The following is a 25139-nucleotide window of genomic DNA, read 5'->3' on the forward strand; positions in this document are numbered from 1 at the left end:
TATAAGGTCATAGGCACTGAGAGGGAAACCTTGCTTTCTTGGTGTGACGATTTATTAAGATAACTAAGGCATGAATAAAACCAACCAGGAAGCTAGAGAGGCCGTCAGGTAGTTTCATCAATAAGTCAAACACTGGGGAGCCAAAGTGGAGGGGATGATTCTGACCTTAAAAATAGTTTAAGTTTCATCTTGAATGGATGGATTTGAGAGCCACTTTAAATATTGGTTGTGATTTCGTAATATAGAGATTCAGGAGAAAAGGAAACAGAAAAGAAATGGCATTTCAGGCAGAAATAGCAACATGAGAACATTTTAAAAAAACTAACAGTAATAATCATTCTAACTAAGAAACAGTGCGTTTAGTATGTAGCCAGTAGCTTCATGCTTTGCTACATCCTTTCTTTGCAGAATCTGATATTTAGAGTTTCTGTAATGAATTTAAGGTCACAGAACTATTGAAAAAGGTATCAGTTGCACAAATAAAATTACAGTATTTTTAACATTAGAAGTCAACAAAAGAAATTATATCCTGGTTATTGTTTTGCTTATATTATTTAAATAACGATTATTACAATTTACCTAAATCAAGAACTATAACACTATTTATTATCAAAATGAAGATTAAGCCTATATAATACTGGCTATATTTCTTCCTTTTATTAAAAGATTTCACAAAATACCCAAAGATATCCTAGCTCTCAAGGGCCTTGATTATGTAAGACCCAATGTTAGTCCATTTGGGCTCACGGCCAAGAGGGCATGTTAAGTTTCACAGATAACTCTAGGGGGGAAAAAAAAAAAAAAAAAACTCTTCTTAAGGATGAGTTAGTGTCTTAACTAGAATGGTGACTAAAGCCCAGTGGAAACACGCCTGAGAGGCAGATAATCAGAGAAGCCTGGTCTGAAGGCTAAGAAAGGCCCTGCTGGCTGCAGAGCAGTAGGGTGGACCCACTCTCCCCAGCAGGAGGGGGCAGTCCTGGCAAATCATCCATCAACCTTCCGGAGTTAGACTTGAGGAAAGGTAAAAACTTATCTGTAACGCTAGGGTTCAGGGACGGGGCTCCCATCTTAAAAGAAGCATGTACCACATCAAGCACTCAGGCACATGGAAGTAACAGCACCCTCATGACTGAATGAGCATATATTCATAAATTGAGAGCAGCAGGAGTTGTTTGTTCCTGAGCCACACAAACAGGCTGTTTATATTCTGCATATTTGCAGTCAGTTCTAGTCCCTGAGTTCAAGGGATGGTTCAGCCTAGTGATGGGAATTGTAAGTGGTCATAACTTGGTTTAAAGACATATCATATGGAAAACAAAGCTGATTATCACAGAAGTGGCTGCCACGGAGAATATCAAAATATTTAAACAAGGAAAACTAACAGGGATGCATAGATATCAGATCATCTGATCATGATAGGATCAGATCATGAACAACAGCAAAAATAAAAAGCATTTATTGTGGTATCATCCTGCCTCTTTTCTCTGCGGGGAATCAATCTTATGTGAGCGTGTATGTATGTGTGCTCGTTTTGGTATATATTTGAGAGAGTGTCAAATGCGCAGAAAGCTAATGTGAAGCCATGGGACCTGTGAAAAAAATTCTCAGGAGACTTTTGGGGAACACTATCAATGCTTTAGCTTTGGCCCTGATTCATTACAATGAAATTTTATATAAATGATTTCCTCATCTCAGAAGTTTGTTGCAGCAAGATTTGACATTTAAAAACTACACGCTATGAGAATAAGGGGCCATAGGACATGAAAGGGCTCACATAATGGACAAGAAGCTCATTATGTGAAATTTTTGCCCATCAGCTTATTTATCTTTACACATTTCTGTTTCAATACCATCCTCAGAGTAACCTTGTTACTTCTTAAATCACCTTTATGAGTTTCTCTTCTATGTTGTTCCATAATTGTAAAGAGAAAATATCTAATAAAAGCCTAATTACTGAATTTATTTTTCTTATTGTGCTAAAATGTCCGTTAAAATATTCTTTGGGAAATATTGTTTCATTTTTCCTTCATTGTACAGAAGATTTTATGTGGCACTGCCCTGCTGTTGTAATTGGATATAGTTTTATGCCTAAGGCTAAGAATCACTCACTCATAAAGATGTTGTTATAAAAAATACCATATTGGATTGTTAGTGTAATGCAAATGTTCTTTTGAAATGTAGGTTGTTTTCCAGTCTCAGTATTATCACAGAGCTAACTCACCCAGCCAACATGAGATTCATGCAATTCAGAGCCAAAGACTGTTATTCTCTTGCTCTTTCAAAACTGGAAAAGGTAAGACCCCACATTATCCAGTAAATTAGATGTAACCATCTTTATTCAGAAATTAACTCTGTAAATATATAAATACAAATGCCATGAGATAGTAAAAATAAAATGCTGTTTTGAATTTCTGTTTGGGAGATGAAATTCTAGTTTACGATTTTTTTTAAAATGTGAATGGACAGATTTGAACAATTTATATCACAGGTAAATATGATGGAGATATTTTGTTCTATTATTATTAAGTATTAAACACATGATTTGTGAAAGAATTAAATGCAACAGAAATGTGTATACTCACTTATTTGCTATGTCATGAAATCTGTCTTTACACAGGGCTTTGCAGTTTCCAAAAATCCTTAAGGTCTTAGAAAACTATAGGCTTTGTTAAAAGCTGGCTTCCCAGATGTCACCAACGCAACCTGACGTAAAGCTAAGTTTATTGCTTACCTAGGTAGGGGAGACTTCCTCCCCAACAGAAGTTTGGCAAGGTCTCAGAGGGAAGAAAACAAGGTCAAAATTTAATGAGAACTGGAATTTAATTTAATGATATTTCAAAACAGAGACTTGATCGGGACTGGGAAGAGATCCTGATAATGCTAATAGAGACAATGGAATTGCAAAGTAATGTTATATGGTCAGAAAGATTTGGTTTCCATTTTCAGTATACAGGCTGAGTGTGGGTGTAGATGGTTTTCGCACTCAATTTTTACTTACTACTAAATTGTAGTGTACTGAGAGAACTAGATGTGAAAGAAAAAAAAAAAGACCCAGTCTTATACATGTAAAATGTGTTAACCTGGGTGTAGTGGCTCGTGCCTATAATCAGAGTGATTTGGGAAGCTGAGACAGGAGGATCCCTTGAGCCCAAAAGTTCAACGCTGCAGTGAGCTACGATCATGGCAGTGCACGCCAGCCTGGGTGGCAGAGTGAGATCCTGCTTCTAAAAATAAATGAATAGTTAAATATAGGCTGCTTTCATTTCTTATAACAATGTAAGAGTAGAGAAAATGATGCCTTATATTTTTTTGGTTAGTTATTTCTGTTATGACAGACCAGACGCTGTCCTATTCCTGGGAAACATATTGTTGAGTAAGGTGGTATCTGTACCCTTATCTACTGATTTATCCAAAACTAGTCATACATGTCATGTTTATAGAGCCTTACCCTGCGTTTTCATGGCCATAGGGAAAATGTTGTGCCCTGCTTCCAGATGTGGAACTCAGTTTGAGGCTAGATAGATACCTCTCCCAAGATTATACAGCTACCAGTCCAATTCAGTAAGGGAAATGTAAGGCTATTAATATTCAGGACAGAGAATTTCCACTATGCCACATCACTTTAGCAACATAAAAAAAGATGGCAAGCAGGGCTAAATTGACTCAGACTCAAAAGCAAACCAAATAATCAGAAATCCAGCAGGAATCCGTGCTGGCATGATGTAGTACAGCCTCCTTCATGATAAATGAGGTAGAATCACCTCGTGCTGAAGAAGCCAGGCTCTGGAGTCAGATTGGTCCAACTCGCCACTACTTTTGAGGAATGGAAACTAGATAAATTATTTCATAGCCTTGGGATTCTTATACGGAAAATAGTGGTAGGAACTATTTTAAATAGTAGGGTCATTATAAAGATTACAGCACGTAATCTATGCAAAACACTTCACCCTGCATTTGACATATAATTAGTACTCAAATAAATGGCACTAAAATCTTCACGATAGATTTTGTATTTGTTGATATTGTCGCTAATAAACATTTTATTCTGTGTATTCAGATTGTTGATGAGTCAGTTGATATAGCAAGGTCATAATTGTGGAAGATATTTTCAGTATTTGTTAGCATTTGTGTTGACATGGTTGTGTGCTTATTGCATTAGGGGAAAAGAAGAAAACTATGAGATATATATGCCAGTCAGCTACATACATCTCTTTATCCAAAGGAAAAATAAAACTTGATATCTTCTCAGCAAACAAGAAACTACAATTTAGACCCAGGTATCTAGGCTAAACTCCCAAAGAGAGAGACACAAGTTGCCTTCCTCCTTAATGTTCACATTTCAAAAAGATACCCCCAAGTCCCACAAGAAAAACATTCCTGGAATGCAAAACTGACTACAGGTTTATTTAACTTTTCAGAGATTTGCATCCATCTCACTGACAGAGAAAGGATTTTCAGTTACAAGTTTTTGACAGGGAAAGGATTTACAATTACAAGTTTTCTAAAGAAAATGCTCCAAGGAAAAGGGAAGGGACTTTGGTCATCAGGGTAATTTTTCTTTTTTTTTTTTTTGAGATTTGTATTTGCTCTTATATCTTTTAGATTTTTCCCACGAAGAAAAAAGAAACTCAACACATCAACATATTTCCAAAGTATTCAAAGATAGAAAGACTAGAGGAAGTGGGATTGAAATCAGTAGTTTGAATGTTATAAAGCCATGGAAAATTCTTTGATCCACTTGTTACCACATTATGTTAAAGTTAGGATTTTAGAAACTTAAAAATTTTTAAATGTAGAAACTTTTTAGTCTTTTATATTCTCGTGGGTTGAATCTCATGCCCATCCAAAAAAAAAAAAAAAAAAAAAAAAAAGTTGTCCTGAGGTCCTAACTCTTACAGACATGGTCTTTAGAGAAAGGCAGTCAATTTCAAAGGAAACTATAGGGTGGTTTCTAATTTGTGGCTCACTGACAGTTTTATTAAAAGTACGAATTTAGATACAGAGACAGACACACATTAAAGGAAGGCAATGTGAAGGGGAACAGAAGACAGTCCTCCATAAGCCAAGGAGAAGGGCCTGGAATAGATCTTTCATTTACAGTCCTCAGAAGAAACCAATCTTGACAACATCTTTATTTCAGACTTCTTGCCTCCACGACTATAAGACAATAAATTTATACTGTTTAAAATGCCCAGGTGATATTACTTTATTATGGCAGCCCTATCAAACAATGTTCCATGAATGATATGGTAAATCTTCCAATCAAGTGTTTTTATTTATTTATTTAATCATGAATATTTACTGGTACGACAGCTAACACAGTATTTACTTATCTTTCCATATTTGTATTCTGGGTGCAAGAAGATTTTTAGGATTAGAAAACTGATCTCTATTTCCAATATTTAAATAATCAGTAGCTTTTTCTATAGTTACTGTTGGCTAAGGGATACATGGATTTTTATTCTTCCAAACAATTATGAATATTGTTTCCATCTATCTGTAAGTAGATGCCCTTGCACCTTCACAGGTGACACCTTCACCTTTAGAAACACAATTAAGATTTTATATCCCGGCTGGGTGTGGTGACTCACACCTGTAATCTCAGCACTTTGGGAGGTCAAAGCAGGTGGATGACTTGAGGTCAGGAGTTCGAGACCAGCATGGCCAACATGGTGAAATCCTGCCTCCACTAATAATAGAAAAATTAGCCAGGCGTGGTGGTGTGCACCTGTAGTCCCAGCTACTCAGGAGGCTGAGGCATGAGAATCGCTTGAACCCAGGAGGCAGAGGTTTTAGTGACCCAAGATTGAGCTATTACACTCCAGCCTGGGTGACAGAGAGAGACTCTGTCTCTAAATAAATAAATAAATAAATAAATAAATCAGAAATAAACAACAACTTGGCTGCTGACAGACTTTTTTTGCTACTAAGTGGTCTTCATTCATGTTTAAGAAGTGGTAGGATTTATAGGGATAGGTGTGGAATGTTAAACTGTATTATTCCCAATTACTTTACTTTTGTGATGATTAAGCTTTGATGTTTTCCTTGTAAATCTTGCATTCTAATAAATATTAATATATGGTTTCCATTGGTATCAGAAATAATATTCTGTAAAGATTTACTGAACGTAACTATGTAATGAAGAATGTCCACTGTAAGGGGATATAGGGGTGAAGATAAAATTATCCCTTTGCCCTCCAAAGGTTTGCTGAAACTCACAAAAGGCAGATTAATAGCAGAAGCAGCATGCAAATTTATTAGCACACATGCGGGAGAATCACCAAGTAATTGCCCCACCATGCAATGGGGTGCACATGATTATATACTTTTTTCCTAGAAGAAAGGGAGATGAGAGGTATGAATGATTTGGGGGGGACACATAGTAAATGATCTTCAGGGAAATTCAGTAGACTTGAGGAACATATAATATGGCCTGGGACAAAATCTGTTGGGCCCACAGAGCAGACAATGGTTTGTGACAAAAGTCTGTTCAGATGTGTTGACAGACTTCAGTCTTGCTTCCTATGATGTGAGTTCAGTTAATGAAAACTCAAGGAAGAGACCAGAGTAATTGTTTTCTTCTTTGGCAGGTCCAGACTTTAGGCCAATAAGGGAACTTCAGAGAACAACTTCATCCTGTGCTTTGGGACAGAAAGGATTGAGAGGAGGTTGTAGGGTGGTGGGGAGTCAGAGAGATCTTGAGAGACTTCTTATTCTGTTCAGCATGTCAAGGCACTATATTTTGGGGTATTAGTTTCTGAGCTCCAATAGGGAGAAAAAATTTCTCACTCATTATTATAGGGGCAGAGGCTCCTATAACAAAAATCAGATTAACAAGAGTGAAATATAACACATTTATTGAACATAATAATATGTGACAGATGTCTTCAGAAACAAAGACTAAAAGAAACAGGGAAATCTGTGTATTTATATGCCTAGGCGTGGACAGTTGTACAGCATTATGATTGGACAAAGTGGGTATCATGGTAATAAATTAGGGAGGTGACTTAGCAAGGCCTATTTTTCAGATCTTCTTGGCATCTCTTTGTCTTCAGATATGAGGACCTTGCCCTCCTCTGAGTAGAGGGGGAACCCTCTGGAATGAGGATCTGATGACTTACTTTCAGTGGAAGGTCAGCTAAGTTTTATGGCCTACTTCAGGGAAGGAGGGGTGAGAGAAGGTTAAGAGTCCATCCTGCTGCTGCTGTTTTCTCACATGTCAAGCTGACATATTTTGGAGTAGCATGTCCTGAATCCCATCACCACAACACCGTCTTTCAATGAGAAATGGAAAGAGCTAAAAACGTGGAAGGATAACTAGTTCATAACAACAATATGAAAAAGTATTGTGCAGTTCATTGATTATTCCTTGCTATCTTGAGGAACTCCCTTTTCCACTGTCTTCTGTGGTCCTTGTGTATCCACTCAAGCCTCTTCTCAAGCCATCGTTACCTATGTGACTTCAGAAATATGCACTCCTTGCAGCCTATGTAATTTTTGTAGTCTACTACTTGCTTATGGAAGTTTGAGAAAGTTTGAAGATTTTCATGCCTATGAAAACTTACAAAGACTAAAGGTTTTTCAGACTATATTTGTCTTTCTGTGCCTGACTTATTTTTCTTAACATAATGACTATTATGTTAAGAGAAACGATCCACGTTGCTGCAAATAACACGATCTTATTATTTTTGCAGATCCATAATATTCTGTTGTGTATACATATCACGTTTTCTTTAGCCAGTCATCTGTTGATAAACACTTAGGTTAATTCCATATCTTGGCTGTTCTAAATGATGCTGTTATAAACATGGAATTGTAGATACCTCTCCGAAATGCTAATTTTCTTTCTTTTGGATGTATACCCAGCAGTGGGATTGCTGGATCATGTGGCAGTTCTATTACTTTTTTGAAGAATCTTCATATTGCTGTCCATAATTGGTGTACTACTCTGCATTCTTATAACCAGCAATCATAAGCGTTCCCATTTCTCTGCATCCTTGCCAACACTTGTTATGTTTTGTCTTTTTGATATTTTGATAATAGGCATTCTAACTGGGGTGAGATGATGTCTCACTGTGGCCTTGATTTACATTTCCCTCATGATTAGTAATGTTGAGTGTTTTGTTGTTTTGGGGAGAAATGAGCAGGTTACCTTCTATTCTGCCATCTTGGTAATAGTATTTGTGCCCATTTTCTTTTTCATCTGACCTTTCTTTTATTGTTTGTCCACTTTTTTGCTGATTTTTTTTATGTTATCCTTGTCTTGGATATTCACATCACCACTACAATTTTCTCAGTGATGCTTTCCGTGTTTGAATGTCATTGACGCTTCTCCCAACAAAGTAGGTGTAACAAGTGTAACAGGCAACAGTAGAAGAGCTACAAAGAGATGGAGAAGGCAAGGAGAAAAAGAAATGGAAAAGAAGAAAACAGCAATAGAATGAAAGGGAAATTTTTGTCTCATTTTCTTCCAAAGGCTTATTTCTTTTCTCTTGTTTTGATGTATTTCACAAAGCCTATTATTAGTGTGTGTATTTGTGCACAATTTGCTTCAAGACTGCTTTCTTTATATTTGCTTTTGAGTGATCACCATTCCCAAATGATGATCATAATCACAATATACAATCATGTGATAATTACACCCGATGTAAGAAGCAAAATAATGAAAATCTGAGATGACTAGGTGGTATAATAAAAATAAATACTTGGTCTTTGTCCCTGGTTTCTGACTCAGACCTTCAAAACTCCTTGTAATTTTCTGTGTGATAGGAGTGTTTTTTTGTTATTCATACTTTTCAACCATACTAGATGCTATGGCAACAAAGGGACTTATGGAAGGGCACCTCTATAAGCTGGGGTGGGCACCAGAAAAAGGAAGCTCTGATTAAAAGGTTGAAACTTTTAGCCTTTACCCTCAACTCTAGGGAGGGGAGAAGGGCTAGGGGCTGAGTTTCATCACATGACTAAAGATGTAGTTAATCTTCCCTACATAACGAAGCCTGAATAAAAACTGAAAAATGAGGCTTGGATTGCTTCCCGGTTGGTGAGCATGTTGACATCCTGAGAGAATGGGGCACCCCAACATCACAGTCATGGAAGTTCCTGTGTTTGGGAGACCCTTTAAGACTTTCCACCACATACTTTTTCATCTACTATTCATTTGTATTCTTCAAATCATATGTATAGTGCTTTTGTTGCTCTGTGATTTATTTCAGCTGATTATTGAATCTGAGGGTTTTGGGGAAGCCCTATATATGTAACTGGCTGAGCAGGAATACAGTTGGCTTGAGGGCACCTAGGCCTTATGGTTTAAATTGGGCACAGTCTTCTGGGACTGAGCACCTTAACTTGTGGAGTCTTTGCCAACTCCGGGTAGTTAGTGTCACAATAGAACTCAATTGTAGGATGCACGCTTGATACCAGAGAATTGGTGTCAGAATGCAGTAAGTTATATATTATTTTTGTAGTCAGTGGTAGAACAAAATGATAAGAATTTCTACCAGTGATTGGAGATATCTTCTGGGAGAAATACGATAAAAATGTCATTTTTTTTCAATATATTTTCACTATAAAATAGCAAGAAGGTAAAATTTACACATTCTCAATTTAAACTCAAGTGAATAAATATTTCCTGAGCACATACTATGAGCCAAATGCCTTGCTGAACAGCTAGGCATTGCAACATTGAAGAAACCACATCGAATTTATAATATGATGGGTGACACAAATATATGAAAACAAACAAAAGCACATCGTCTTACTAAGTTGTTCTGTCCAGACAACTTAAGTTACATTTTATTCATAATCTAGATTCTGAAACAGCTGAGTGGGAGTTTGCTGCTACCTGCTAACACTGAGTTTGATTCATTAAGAAAGATTCTTATCTTGTTTTTAAGAAAATATTTACCTTGTCTCTATATTCACCCAAAAAGAATTTGAAAAGAATACTAATCAATCTCTGTTTCTTTAAATGAGGAAAAACATTGCCCTACCTATTCTAGAAAAGTTATAAGTACAGTTTATATGGATAACAATTTTAATGGACAAATGTGTCTATTAATAATATTTATAGGATTGTGATTTTGTATAATAAGCCTAAAGTCTTCACATTATACCACGAAGACAGTGCAGTGCATAGCCAGGGAGGACATTCACTTCAAATTCAATGAAATTAGCTCCCAATGGAAGAATGCCACACGGCTTCTGTATATGTGTCTATTGTGAAGAGGAAAATGTACAGCAAATTGTTAAAACCATTAAAATCAAAATATTAAATGCAGAAAAATAATGAATTTATGTAGCTAAGTTAATAAATTATTTGAATGTGGTAATCTTACAAAGTTAATTATTTTATGAAATAAATAACATAATACAGTAGTTAACTTTATTATTCTTAGGAAGTCCAACAATTGTCTTTTCATAAACTTATACACACACATACACACACAAACACATCTACAGAGAGAGAGAGAGATTGCAGAATTTATTTAACTTCTTGATAAATGAAAGAAACAAAAATGCTTGTAAGTCACAAAAAAGAAAGTATCATCTAGGATGACAAAGATTACTTTTGGGTGTGCTTTCTTTTCGAGATGTTAAAATAGTATCACATTAGACAAAGACATTAAATCAACGATTTTCCTACTTATTACTTCTCCCTCTACATTAAGAAGTATGTCCATCACTATTTGATTCTGTTTTGCTGGTCTGCAAGGCACTACTCATTTTTGAATTCACAGTCAAAGAAAGTACAGTACATTTTTCAGCCTTCCATTTGAATGTACGGAGAACTGCAGCAGGAACCCTTGACTTCACAGACCAAGTTGAATAAAAGAACATTTCAAAACATTAAAACCAACAGAGTACCAGATTTATTATACTGGGAAAATGAACACTTGTTTTGAGTTTATTTTAAATATCTTTCTTGTTGCTATAACCTGTAGAAGAATTACTTGACAGATTCTGTGCTGAATGCTGTCATTATATTTAGCTTGAACTAATTGGATACAGGCTCAGAAAATGTTCAAATAATTAGTTTACTATTTTCGGTGCATAAATTTCTCCACAAGGTGTAGAATTTGTATTATTTGTATTTAAAGTCCTTCCAAATTCCTTCCAGTAATATATTAGGAATCTAAAATTATAGTCTCCATATACTTATTCATATTTGTAATATATTCATTATCATAATCAAACTCAGTTTAATTGAATATGGACATATTTAAATTACTGTTAACTCTTTTTGGAAAAAAGTTTGTTCTTGGCATCTTTGACTATTATTTCATTTTTTATAATTTCTATAGCTATCGTATTTTCTTATTTATTTATGTAATATTTTTAAACTTAATTCTTGGGGCTTCAAACTGTCAAATCATAAAGTTATCAAATCATAAAATTAAACTTAGGACAGTTTAACTTTAATACATCAAACAGATAATAGTATATTTATATATAATTTCATTCTTTAGTTTGAAAATGATTTTGATCTGTGGGACCCATTACTGAATGCTATTCATCATGTGCTCCTGTGATTATAACAAGTCATCATGTGCTCATGTGATTATAACTGATTTAAGTAATATATTAGAAGTGTAACATATGGAACAGTTTTGGTATATCAAAACAACAAAATAGTCTAGACTCAGCAATGGGTCATTCATATGCACTCCTGTTAATCTTTCAAAGTCATGATATAATTTACATTGACAGCCCTCCATGTCATAAAACGTACACAAAAGATGTATGCATCCTTTGTTTACTTTCTAAGGACTCAGATATTTAAATATTATCGTTAAATTTATAGCCTCCCTAACTTAAAACTGATCTCTTGAATTATGATTTTTATGCTCAAAACAAAAAAAGACTTCCTAACTTAACGCTCATCTCTTGAATGACAGTTTTTATGCTCAATAAAAATATTCTTTTTAAATGTTTTTGCCTTACTCGAAATGTAGCTTTTGCACTTATGCTCTAGTTAAAAGGAGTGGAATATCCTGCTTAATTCTTATATGAAGACTATTTTCTAACCTTTTCTGTTCCAAAATTTTACCCAATGGGGATTGCCAAGTGTTTCTGTAGACATTTTGAGTGGTTCGAATTCTCCATCTCTTTCCTTGCATTTAACAATTTTTTTTATTTTTGGTTTTCAGTTTTTCCCTTATTATGAATATTACTGTTGACTTTGCCTGTTTTTGTTATTTTTAGATTTACAGTTGTATCTTAAGAGTTACAATTTTTGAACAACAATAAATCATACAGAACTTACCTTTATTTGTGCTTTTAAGTATTATAGGTACATATAGCTTGTTTTATAGTTTATAAAAGCACAAGAAAGAACACTGGTTTTAACTTCTCCAAATTATCATTTTAAAAAGTACCAATGTTTTGTTCTTTTATTTTATATTTTTATTTTATATTTATATTTTTATTTTTAATTGACAAATAATTATTAATTGGGTACAGTGTGACATTTATATATACACATACACACACACACACACACACACACACATATATATATTTACAACATGGCATGATTAGATTAAACTAATTAACAAATCCAGGACCTCACATAGTTACTACTTTTGTAGTGAAAAGATTTAAAATCAACTCTTTAAGCCATTTTAGAATATACAATACATTATTATTTATTGAAGTTAGCATTTTTTTTTTGCAATAGATCACTAACCTTTTTCCTCTTAACTGAAACATTGCACTCTTTTGATCCACATCCCCTTATGCCCTTCCACCAGTCTCTGGTAACCATCATTCTACTCTCTACTATGAATTCAACTTTATGACATAATTATTTTCTTTTTTTAGGCAAAATAGTATTCCACTGTGTATATATACCACATTTTCTTTATCCATTAATCTGATGATGAACACTAGATTGCTTCCATATCTTAGCCATTGTGAATAAGGCTGCCATGAACATAGGAGTGCAGACATCTCTTCAACATACTTTTTCAATTTATTTGAATATATACCCAGAAGTGAGATTACTGTACTGCATGTCTCTTTTTAGTTTTCTGAGGAAACTCCATACTATTTTTCATAATGGCTGTCTTGGCAGGGCACAGTAGCTTAAGCCTGTAATCCCAGCACTTTTGAGAGGCCGAGGCAGGCGGATCACGAGGTCAGGAGATCAAGACATCCTGGCCAACATGTTGAAACCCTGTCTCTACTGAAAATACAAAAATTATCTGGGTGTGGCAGCGTGTGCCTGTAATCCCAGCTACTCCGGAGGCTGAGACAGGAGAATCGCTTGAACCAGGGAGTCGGCGGTTGCAATGAGCTGAGATCGCGCCACTGCACTCTAGCCTGGCGACAGAGCGAGATTCGGTCTCAAAAAACAAAAAGCAAAACATAATGGCTGCCTTAATTTACATTCCCACCAACAGTGCAAAACGTTCTCTTTGCTCCACTCCACTGGCTGACACTTACATTTTGTCTTTTTGATAGTAGCCATTCTAACAGGTATGAGGTGATATCTTATTGTAGTTTTAATTTGCATTTCCCTGATGATCAGTGATGTTGATCAGCTTTTCCCTTACGTGTTGGCTGGTTGTTTACGTCCTTTTGAGAAGTGTCTCTGTAGGTCCTTTGTCTTTTTTGTGACTCGGTTATTTGTTTTATTGCTGTTGAGTTGTTTGAGACCTTACATATTTTGGATATTAGCCCCTTATCAAATGTATTATTTGCAGATATTTTCTCCTACTCTATAGGATGTCTGTTCATTCCATTAAATTTTTTTTTGATTGTGCAGAAGCCTTTTAGTTTGATATAATCCCAAGTGTTTGTATATGTTCTTGCTGCCTGTGTGCTTTTGGGTTGCTAGACAATAAATTATTGCCCAGAGCAATGTTATGGAACACTTCGTCTGTGTTTTCTTCTAATAGTTTGACAATTTCTGGCCTTACATTTAAGTCTTTGAGTTGATCTTTGTATATAGCATGAGATAAGGGTCCAATTTCATGCCTTTGCTTGCGGATATCCAGTTTTCCCAGCACAGTTTAGTGAAGAGATGATCTTTTCTCCATGGTGTTGTCTTGGCATCTTTGTTAAAAAAAATCAATTGACCATTAATTCATGGGTTTATTTCTGGGCTCTTTATCCTGTTCTATTGGTCAATCTTCCTGTCTGCTTTTATGCCAGTTCCGTTCTAGTTGGATTACTATAGCTTTGTAATAGATTTTGAAGTCAGATACTGTGATGTCTCCAGCTTTGTTTTTTGTTTTGTTTCGTTTTTTTCTCTCAATATTGCTTTGGCTGTTTGAGGTCTTTTGTGATTCGATTCAAATTTTAGGACTGTTTTATCTAAATTCTGTGAAAAATGACGTTGATTTATGGATATTTTAACGATATTGTTTCTTCCAGTGTGTGACTACAATATCACTTTAGATTTATTTGTGTCTTCCATAATTTCTTTTATTAGTGTTTAATAATTTACAGTATAAAGATCTTTTACCTCCTTGATTACATTTATTCCTAAGTACTTTTTTTTTTTATGCTATTGTGAATGGGACTGATTCATTAATTATTTTTTCAGGTCATTTGTTTTTAGGGTAAAGAAACACTGTTGACTTTTATGTGTTGATTTTGTACCCTGCACATTTGCTGAATTTGTTTATCACTTCTAACAGCTTTTTGGTGGAGTAAAGTTTTCATATATTATAAGTTCATGACATTGGCAGAGACAATTTTACTTCTTCCTTTTCTATTTAGATGCCTTTTACTTCTTTTTCTTGTCTAATTGCTCTGGCCAGAACTTCTAATACTGTGTTGAGCAAAAGTTGTTTGAATGGGCAACGTTGGCTTGCCCCTGATCTTAGAAGAAAAGCTTTTCACTTTCTACCACTGAGTGTAATGTTAGATGTGAACTTTTTATACATGGCCTATATTATGTTGGGGTACATTTCTTCTATGCCTTATTTATTGAGAGTTTTCCATCATAAAAGGAAGTTGAATTTTGTCAAGTGCTTTTTATACATGACCTTGCAATATTTGGTTTTTAAGTGTGTCCTCAGTAAAAGTATATATCCCTGTAAAACCAGAAAGTTTTGTTAATTATTTTTGTATGCTAAGAACCTAGTTCAGTGCCTGATTCATAAAAGTAAATTGAGAAACATTTGTTGGTTGTATTACTTAGAATTGTCTCCTAAGCCATGGAATATTTTGTAGTCAATTAGAAATGTTCTATTTTTTAAGACACATTTAAAGTATATATTTAAATTACTTGCTATGTTATTTTCTGATATAATTACTATTCACCCAAGTACTTTTAAGCAGGATTTGAGTTAGTAAATCTCTAGCCTCATTTCTAAATATTTTATCTTCCAAAGTGTAAAATAAGAGCCTTTTAATGGAAGTAATGAATGGAAACTAGTGAAGTGAAAAATTCTGGCCAGTTACTGCCATGATTTATGATATCTGATTCTCCTAATTTAAAATAAGTCAGAAATGCAGATTTTTATATTAAATGTTAAATGTTGGAACTTACTAAACTTCAATAAATTTAGCCAGTCCAAATGAAACTCCTCTGTAGTTGAGATTTGGACTAATTGCTGCCAGTTCGTAACTTCTAGCCATATGTTGTTTTTTTGAGACACAGAGAGGTAAGTTAATGATAGTGTCACAAAAATCTAACTGGATAGGAAAGACTAAGTATTAATCATCCCAAATTCTTATTTTTCATATGTAAAGTCAGCATGATAAAGTGCAATTCATAAAATTAATCCAAATTCATCATTGTCCAGAACTAAAAGAGAAAATAATTGTGTAATGTATTCTTATCAGGATGGAATCAGATGCTTGGAACCTTACTTTTTTAAGGTTTTGAAAATAGTGTCATAAAAATCTTCTTTTTTTTCTCTGTAATGAAAGTTAATAACAAAAGGACAGGAAATCATACATGCAAAGTGATTCTCACAAGCAGAAGGGCAGCATCACTGTGTTTGTATGAAAGGATTTCATAGGGTGGGTAGCATGATACGTATTTTGAAGGATGAAGAGGACCTGCAGAGATGGTTTTGAAACAGAGTTTTGACCTACAGAGATTATTTTGATATCTCTTATATGAGATTGTTACCCACAGTGAGTTGGAACCCAAATATGAGGAAGACATTTTCAGTATTTAACTAGTCAATCATCTGACTGATAGTCTGTGCTGGGAAGTACTGAAAAGTTATCCTGGAAAGCCGTTTGGGAGCTAAACCTTAGAATGCCCTGAATACTGAGTCTTTGGAGTTTTTGATGCAGTGAATGTGGAGTCATGGTAAGTTTTTAAATGAGGACATGGAGGAGGTGACATCGTCAGACCTATACTTTTATGAAATTGATGTGAAATTTTTATGTTTATCTGAAAAGAGACATTATGGGGAAAAGGGAAAGAGTAAGTTATTTCAATAAATCAGGCATGAGATAATAAAGGCCTGGTCTAGGACTGTCAGGGTGAATATACTGATTAAAACTAAAGAGAGAATTCTGGGAAATAATTGACCTTAGTGAGATAGATGATATATTTATTTAAATATATTAAAATTATAGTACATAAGTACAAAAAAAAGTGGTGATATACAAATGAAGCTCAGGAACAGGATGAAATATATATATATACACACACACACACCCCTATACATATACATACACACACACACACATATATATGCATACACAGATATATTCAAAGGTTGTACACATAAATGTATAATTGTAAAGCCTTAAGAAATACAAGGCTTAGAGAGCCACAAGGAAGGTAAAAAGAGCCACAAGGAAAGTGAGTTTAACTAAGGACTTTATCCTGAGGTTCATAAAGGAGAGTCTAGAAAGAAGACAAATCAGAGAAAATGAGCGAGAGGTCCAAGAGTATTCTGGAAACTGAGATAGAGTGATGTGAAAAGACAAAGCTCCAGAATTAGAATGCAGTTTGTCAAACACTGTAAGAAAGTTCAAGCAGGATGAATGCTGACAAAAACCACTAGATTTAGGAATTACATTATGATTGAGTCCAGAGGAAAGAATGAAGGAATGTAAAAGAATTATAATTGAGAAAGTAGGAGATGGAAACCAGTAATTTGTGCCAATAAAATTCTTGAATTTTTTACCTACCACACTGTTCTGTTAAATCCAATAATTTTATCATCTCATTCCATATGGTATTGATGGACACAGATGAAAGGAAACAAAATTTCTGCCAGAAACATATTTCTTCTTCCAAGAAAGGCACATGTTCATGATAATAAAACAAATGGAAGAGTAGGTAAGACCAAACATTTAAAAGTGTCTGAAATATTTATTGATTTAAATGTCACTGGAATTCTTTTAGATATTTATATAAATATTTGTTAGGAAAAAATATCATCAGTAAAACTTCAATTGAATTCAGAATTCTACTAGGAAAGAAATATGGTAAGTTTAACAAAAAGGAATCATAGTGTATGTTTATACTAGCCACAATAGCAGAAGCATTTTGTAAAATCCAGTAACTGAACACAGTAAAGTAAAAAAGCTTTGCATATTGTGAACATTACATTCTTTATATTCTCAAACCTCCGTTAAAGAACCAAAGTGAGAAGAGAGAGGTATTGAGTGAACCTCAAATGTTTGTTTCTTGCTTCCAGTATGTGAATGTTCTAAGCATTAAATTATACAATAAATTGTCTCTTGATGTAGGCTGCTAACATAAGTAGAAAAAAATTATTTATTTTTCCAATCAAATGTCACTAACTGTGTGCCAGACATTGTTTTAGGCATTGTATAAGTAACAGAAAGCAAACTCAAGGTGTCTGCCCTCTTGATACATGGGATCTAGCTGAGATAGATTATTAATAAATTAAAAACATAAACAAGATGTAATAGGTTTCAAAAAAGCTATGAAAGTAATAACAAGTTATATTCAAGAGTAACTGCAGAAAGACATGTTTTAAATAAGGTGATAAGGAAACACCTCTTTGGGGAAGTAATATTTGAGCTATAATGATAACACCAGCCTCGTCCAGTAAAAACCTGGGAATTAGCATTATAGGAAGAATAAAAAATACAAAGTTCTTTAGGTAATATATCATTTAGCATATTCAAACAACTGATAAAAAATAGCTTTTAAAGTGCTTACTATATACAGTACTTTTAGAGGTTTTATTATGTTTATTTTTTGTAATCACAGTGGGATGTAGATGTCAGTATGACTCCCAATGCACCGTTATAAAACTGAGCAACAGAAAGCTTAAGTAACTTGCAAAAGATCATACAACTAGTAGGCAGAAACACTTGACTGAAACTATTGTATGTATTTTCAGAATCCAAGCTCCAAACGATTGTATGTTATATTGCCTGTATGATCGATATTTTTGGCAGGTAGACTTGTCCACTGGCGTCAAAACCCAAGTCCAAATCAACTTGTGATCTGATCTTCCTCCACACTTTCTATTTTACAGAAGTTGCCATCATCTGCCTCATTATCTAGAGACCTGTGTATCATCCTCATTTTCTCTCTACTTTAGTTCCGAATTCAATCATCATATCCTCTTAAAATTTAATGTCTAAATGCATTCTGAGTAAGACCTGTTTCTGCAAATATCACAGTAGAATGTACATTCATCTTTCACTAGCATTGCTGTCTTAACACTGTAGTTTATCTTGCTCAGTTTTCCCATGCCACCTCCTCATTCACAAGCCGTTTTCCATATTGTCATCAAAGTGAGCATCCTAAAAACATGATCAGGTCACTTCTCCTCTTAAAAACATTTAGTTTTTCCCCACTGCCCTTAAGATGAAATTCAAAACACTTAACATGGTTTCAAAGTAGGGTAACCATGTGTTTTGTTATTTCTTAGACAGTCTCAATTTATATCATTATTTTTGAGTATAATTCTTAATTGCATCCCCACTATTCTAAAACATATCCTGGTACTTTAAGACCTAGTCCAAAGTTATAGCTCCAGTCTCATTTCTGACCTCTCCATTCAACCCATACACTTAAACTCTATGGTATATTCATATTGGATTGTTTGTAGTTCCTGAAGTCTCTCAAGCTTTTTTTTTTTTTACTTCCATTAGAACATGCTGGGCATTCTGCTTATAGCTTTCTGCTTATCACTCACTCTTCCCAAATTTACTGGCTAATTTCTACTCAGTTTTAGGTCTCAACTTAGACATCCCTCTAATTCAGCTCTCTGGCTTTTCTACCAAATAATAAGCTAGGTATCCTTCCTAAGTATATACTACTGCCTAATTATTACATATATTCACCCAAGTATTTTTGCCTATTTTGCTATTGGCACCATTCACAGCAGTGTAAGTTCTTGCAGACAAGAAAAATATCTCCGTTTGTTTAACTAGCTCCTGGCCCATATTCAACATATAATACTTCTATTAACTGGTAAGATTCTTTTAGTTCTATATAGGAGCTCTGTATTCCTAGCACTGAGGATGATTGATGCCCTACACAAAGTACGTTCTCAACACATATTTATTAAGTGACTACTTTAATGCACAAATGAATACATTGGTGTTTGGGGCCTTTAATAGTGAATGGAACTAATTTTAATTAGCGTTGCTGTTTAAGGTGATATCAATAGGATTCAGATGTGTGGAGATGGGAAGAGTTCATTTCCCACAGGATAAGCACTGTAGGTTACAAAACTGTTCTGTATTTGAAAATATAGTGTGTGAAATGGTAATGTAATTGAACCAAGGAATGTTTGTTTGTTTGCTTGCTTGTTTTGAAGAGTAAACATAGCATCATATTCTCAGGGGTTCCAGCACTTTATTCTGGCTACTCCCTTTAACCTGGGTTTAACATATCATGGCTTGGTTTTCTCCAGGATACTTCTTACACATCGAGAACTAGATTTGCCCTCAAATTCACAGGAAAACCTACCTATCTCACAATAAGAACAGCTAATTCCAGTTATCTCCAAGCCACTCACATGAGCTGTTCAAGTTAAGCACTCTTAACACCTAGGTTTGTAAATCAGAGAATATATTATGATTTCATAAACATAGACAAAAATGTGGAACCACTTTCCTATCCTTTGCCTTACCTTCTCCCTATATCTCAAGTGAAGATGCTTTTATAGCGATAGTCATCTCAACTAGATAGGCACTATAGATGCATGTGAGATGGAAGGCTTCCCTTCCATGAGAACTCACAAATTTGTTACATTAGAAACAGGAGCTTGCTTCTGTTGCCTCAAGAAGTGAAGGTTGATTTCTTATTTTCTCAGCTGTGTAAGTATTCCTAGTAAAGGGAATTTGTCAACAAAAGAAACTAGAATTTTTTAGGTTGCCATTTGTTAAATAGAAGCTTAACTTACATTCTCAAGAAACTCTTCAAAACTTAAACAGATTTGACATTTGCTCTCATACCTTCATTTATTGAAGGAAAAAAATTGCAACAGAATTTTTAAAAAGAAACCATCATACATCATAACACCCCCCAACTCATAAGCCTTCAAAAATACATAAACAATTTAGATGTGTGTGTGTGTGTGTGTGTGTGTGTGTGTGTGTGTGTGTATGATATACAGAAGATTGATTGCAAACTGATATAGCAAATGCAATTTATCAGTTAGGTGGAGAAATGAAACTAAGATGATGAACAGCTAGAGACTCCTGGATGTACAAAGCCTGTTTTAGTCTGTTAGGGCTCCTAGAACAGAGTACTGTAGACTGGGTGGCTTATAGACTCCAGATGTTTATTTCTCAGTCTGGAGGCTGGGGATTCCACATTCAAGGTGCTGGGAGATTTGGTGTCTGGTGAGAGCCCATTTCCTAGTTCATAGATGGCACATGGTAGAAGGGGCAAAGAGTTTCTCTTTTTTAAAAGGGCATTAATTGCATTCATGAGGGTTCCACCTCCATGACCTAATCAACTCCCAAAGGCTTCACTTCCTAATACTATTACCTTGGGGATTGGAATTTCAATGTATGAATTTTGAGGGGACACAAACATTCAAACCATAACAGGTGCCTGTCTCCCTATTTTTTTGTTTTCACCCATGAGAATATTTAAAAGCAGGTCTTTGCAGTGTTATGGTACATTGTGTGACCTTAGGTTTTTTTTTTTTTTTTTTTTTTTTGATTCAATGATTTTTATTTGTTTCCATTACGATGTCTCTTCTTGTGTGAAGAGTAAATACGTGCTTAATGCACAAAAAATATTAACCCTTCTTCACTATTGGGTGTTTTAACTGAGAAAATGTGGTTGTGAAAATAAAAGGGCAATTTGAAAAATATAATTATCAGTGAAGTAATGACACATTTATAGCCAAGAACCATATGATAAGTTTTTTTTTACATATGTCAACACAATTTACTGAGGCAGAAATGAATGAAATATGGAATGCTCACAAATTTTTCTATCTCAAATTTCTGAACAGAAAGAACGGGAGAGAGGCTCTAACTTAGCCTTTATGTTTCGACTGCCTTTTGCTGCTGGGAGGGTGTTTAGCATCAGTATGTTGGACACTCTGCTATATCAGGTATACAATATTTCTTTTTTTCTCTTTAAAATGGTGGTTGTTTTCTGTTTTATTTAGATTTTATTTAAATGAATAGTACTTCTAGTGTTTCACATGCAGCTATTAACTTAAAATTGGCACCAGAAGTAATTCAGTATTTTATTTCATGTACATAATTGACATATATGCTCCTATGAAACATTTTGTAAGAAAAAATATTATTTTTTAAAGTGACCTATGGAAATTATTTCAGGCATTCTTTTGTGCTGGTGTTCTGCAATTTTAATATATGTAATACATTTTAGTACATTTTGCATGTTACTCCAAGCATGTTACTGGATTTAAAAAAGTCATAGATAATTACCGACTTAAGACAAACAGCATTCCTTATGGTATACATTTTTTTCAGGTTTGAAATAAAATACCAAATTGATGTCAATAAACTGATAAACTAAGGACATTTTAAGAATCCACTGATTCTTGCCTATTTTAGAAAAATATGAAAAGACTACAACTAAAAACGATTGAGTTTGTTCCTGAATGCCAAGTTAACTTTTGTTTTATCATAGCTAAGAGGTTTGCAGAGATGTTTGTTCATACTAATACCATCTTTTTTGTCTCTGCCAGAAACTGAACAGCAGTACTATTTCATTTTCTCTGATTCAAGTAATCAATCTCTAAATATTTCCATTAAGAAGAAAGATATATTCGTAGAGTTTTAAATTATTTGATAACATTAATCTCAAATTAAGCATTTCAGCATTTTATTGTACCTATTCTTTTTGCTTATTTATGTACTGTCTTCTATAATTGCTTGACTGAACAAACTAATCCAAAGAGAGTTAAAGCTTTTCTGCAGACCTTTGAGCTAATTTTGCCTGTGAGTATGCCTCTAGCAATGTCAGGAACCATCTGCTCATGTTAGATGAGTGCTGGAGCAAGCACAGCAAAGTAGAACAAATACACCCCTATTATCCCTAAAGTTTCCAGACATATTATCTGGGTACTACAGGAGGCCGGCCCCCCACTCCAAACACTGTTACCACACACACATACTTCTGATCTCTCAAAGAGATTAAATTTCAGGGGATGGTTTATTTGAAGAGCAGTGTTGAAACTAAAGATTTTATATCAATAGGAGCCAAATGCTTGGGTGCAATTATGTACCAGTAGTTTTAAGATTTTTTTAGCCACAGTATCCTCTGTTTAAATAAAATCTTGTAACGAAATCTAATGAATAAGCTAAATAGAAGAAAAACTGTTCTAAAAACTGTTCTATAGAAATGGAAAGCAGTAGTTTTTTCTTTCTTTTTATTTTTGCCTCACGTTTATGTTATAAATAGAGATACAGGAAATTGCATGACTTTCTGAAACTTCTAAAGAAAGAGTGAACTAGAACTATATATATATAAAAAACTATATATATATAAAATAACTATATATAACTATATATATAACTAACTATATATATAAATATACATATATATATATATATATATATTTTTTTTTTTTTTTTTAACAGAGTCCAGTCTGTCGTCCTGTCTGGAGGGCAGTGGTGCGATCTCGGCTCACTGCAACCTCCACCTCCCATGTTCAAACAATACTCTTGCCTCAGGCTCCCAAATAGCTGACATTACAGGCATGCACCATCACATCTGGCTAATTTTTGTATTTTTAATAGAGACGAATTTCACCATGTTGGTCAGGCTGGTCTTGAACCCCTGACCTCAGGTGATCCGCCAACCTTGGCCTCCCAAAGTGCTGAGATTACAGGCGTGAGCCACGGTGCTCAGCCTAAAGTCTTAAATTTTAACACAGTAAACATATTTTGCATTTCAATACATACCGGCATTTGTGTATGTGTCTGTATGTATGTATGTATGTATGTATGTAGGTATAACTGAACAACACTTACCCTTTCTGCTTGTAATTTGCTGTACTATTTTCTATCTTACTGAATATACTCTATTTCATTTTTTTAAAAAATTGCTGGCATAATTCATAACTATTTTGTGACTTTTTTGAAAAACACTTAAGTAGAGGACTTCTGAATTAGTAAAATCCAGAGCATCATTTCTCTTCAGTGGGACTTTTGATCTATTGTCAATGGTTCTTGAACGATTGGAAATTATTTTCAGTCACATTTTCTTTAATTGCTTACTAACAAAATGGTCCGTGTCTGTAAAGACTATTCTAGTTTTCAAACTTTCCAATAGTATAAGAGATGCACTGTCACCCCAGGGAAATGTGATGATTCTATTTATGTATTTCATTTTATTTATTTATTTTTTTGTTTGTTTTTTTGAGACAGAGTCTCGCTCTGTCACCCAGACTGGAGTGCAATGGCACGATCTTGGCTCACTGCAAGCTCTGCCTACCCGGTTCACGCCATTCTCATGCCTCAGCCTCCCGAGTAGCTGGGACTACAGGCGCCTGTCACCACGCCCAGCTAATTTTTTGTATTTTTAGTGGAGACGAGGTTTCACCATGTTAGCCAGGGTGGTCTCAATCTCCTGACCTTGTGATCCACCTGCCTCGGCCTCCCAAAGTACTGAGATTACAGGCGTGAGCTACAGCCTTTATTTTTTAAAGACTCAATTTTAGTCCTGGTGTGTTGGCTCACGCCAGTAATCTCAGCATTTTGGGGTGGCCAAGGCAGGCTATCATTGAGGTCGGGAGTTCTAGACCAGCCTGGCCAATATGGGAAATCTTGTCTCTACTAAAAATACAAAAATCAGCCAGGCTCCATGGCACATGCCTGTCGTCTCAGCTACCTGGGAGATTGAGACAGGAGAATCACTTGAACCTGGGAAGTGGAGGCTGCAGTGAGCCGAGATCATGCCACTGCACTCCAGCCTGGATGACATGGCAAGACACTATCTCAAATAAATAAATAAATAAATAAATAAATAAATAAACAAACAAATAAAAGGCCCTATCATGAATGTGGAAGGAGAATATGCAATAATAAATAATAAATATAGTTTAGAAATTTACTTCACTAGCTTAGAGTTTAATTCTAAAAAAAAGACTGAAATTTTTCATTGAAAATTTATTTTAATTGTTCCAAGTTTTTATGATAGTCACCATTTCGTTTGGAGTTTTTGCTTTAAAAATTCTAAAAATGTTTTTATCATGCCTAATAACACACATAAAATATATGTATAGTTAGATATTTCTAGATAAAAATGATTTCCTATGTTTCCTTATGAACAGCTTGACTATACATGTCTATCTAGGATACAAACAAGATAGATTAAATTTACTTTTGTATGGAAGGTTAATAATGTGATATGAGAAATAATCTTTTAGAAGATGTTCACACTTCTAGCTGTTCTACACATATCATACACATTATATATAAATATACATTTATATATTGTTCGTTTGTTTATATTGCAGTCATTTGTGAAGGATTATATGATTTCTATCACGAGACTTCTGTTGGGACTGGACACTACACCAGGATCTGGGTTTCTTTGTTCTGTAAGTTAATAATCTCTGTAATAGAAGATTGTTATGATAGAAGGTTTTGAAATCTATCTACCATGTACTTTGTTAATTCTTCCATGTCATATGTTATTTTTTGTATTGTGAATGAATCCAGAGTTGCATTTGAATTTTTTAAATTCCTTTACAAATTTCAGGATTTATGTACAATATGTACAATATGTACAA

General features: G+C 34.5%; 1 protein-coding gene across 1 annotated transcript in view; it reads left to right on the forward strand.

Moving 5' to 3' along the window:
- KCNT2 (potassium sodium-activated channel subfamily T member 2) overlaps positions 1–25139 on the forward strand; it is a 405225-nt gene that overhangs the window by 311048 nt on the left and 69038 nt on the right. The window contains exons 22-24 of the mRNA XM_030937154.1: positions 2182–2293; positions 21381–21482; positions 24864–24947. Of these exons, the coding sequence (XP_030793014.1) occupies positions 2182–2293; positions 21381–21482; positions 24864–24947 (298 nt within the window). The remainder of the gene's footprint in view (positions 1–2181; positions 2294–21380; positions 21483–24863; positions 24948–25139) is intronic.

The sequence above is a fragment of the Rhinopithecus roxellana genome, chromosome 8 (genome assembly GCF_007565055.1).
Source record: "Rhinopithecus roxellana isolate Shanxi Qingling chromosome 8, ASM756505v1, whole genome shotgun sequence".
Taxonomy (NCBI): domain Eukaryota; kingdom Metazoa; phylum Chordata; class Mammalia; order Primates; family Cercopithecidae; genus Rhinopithecus; species Rhinopithecus roxellana.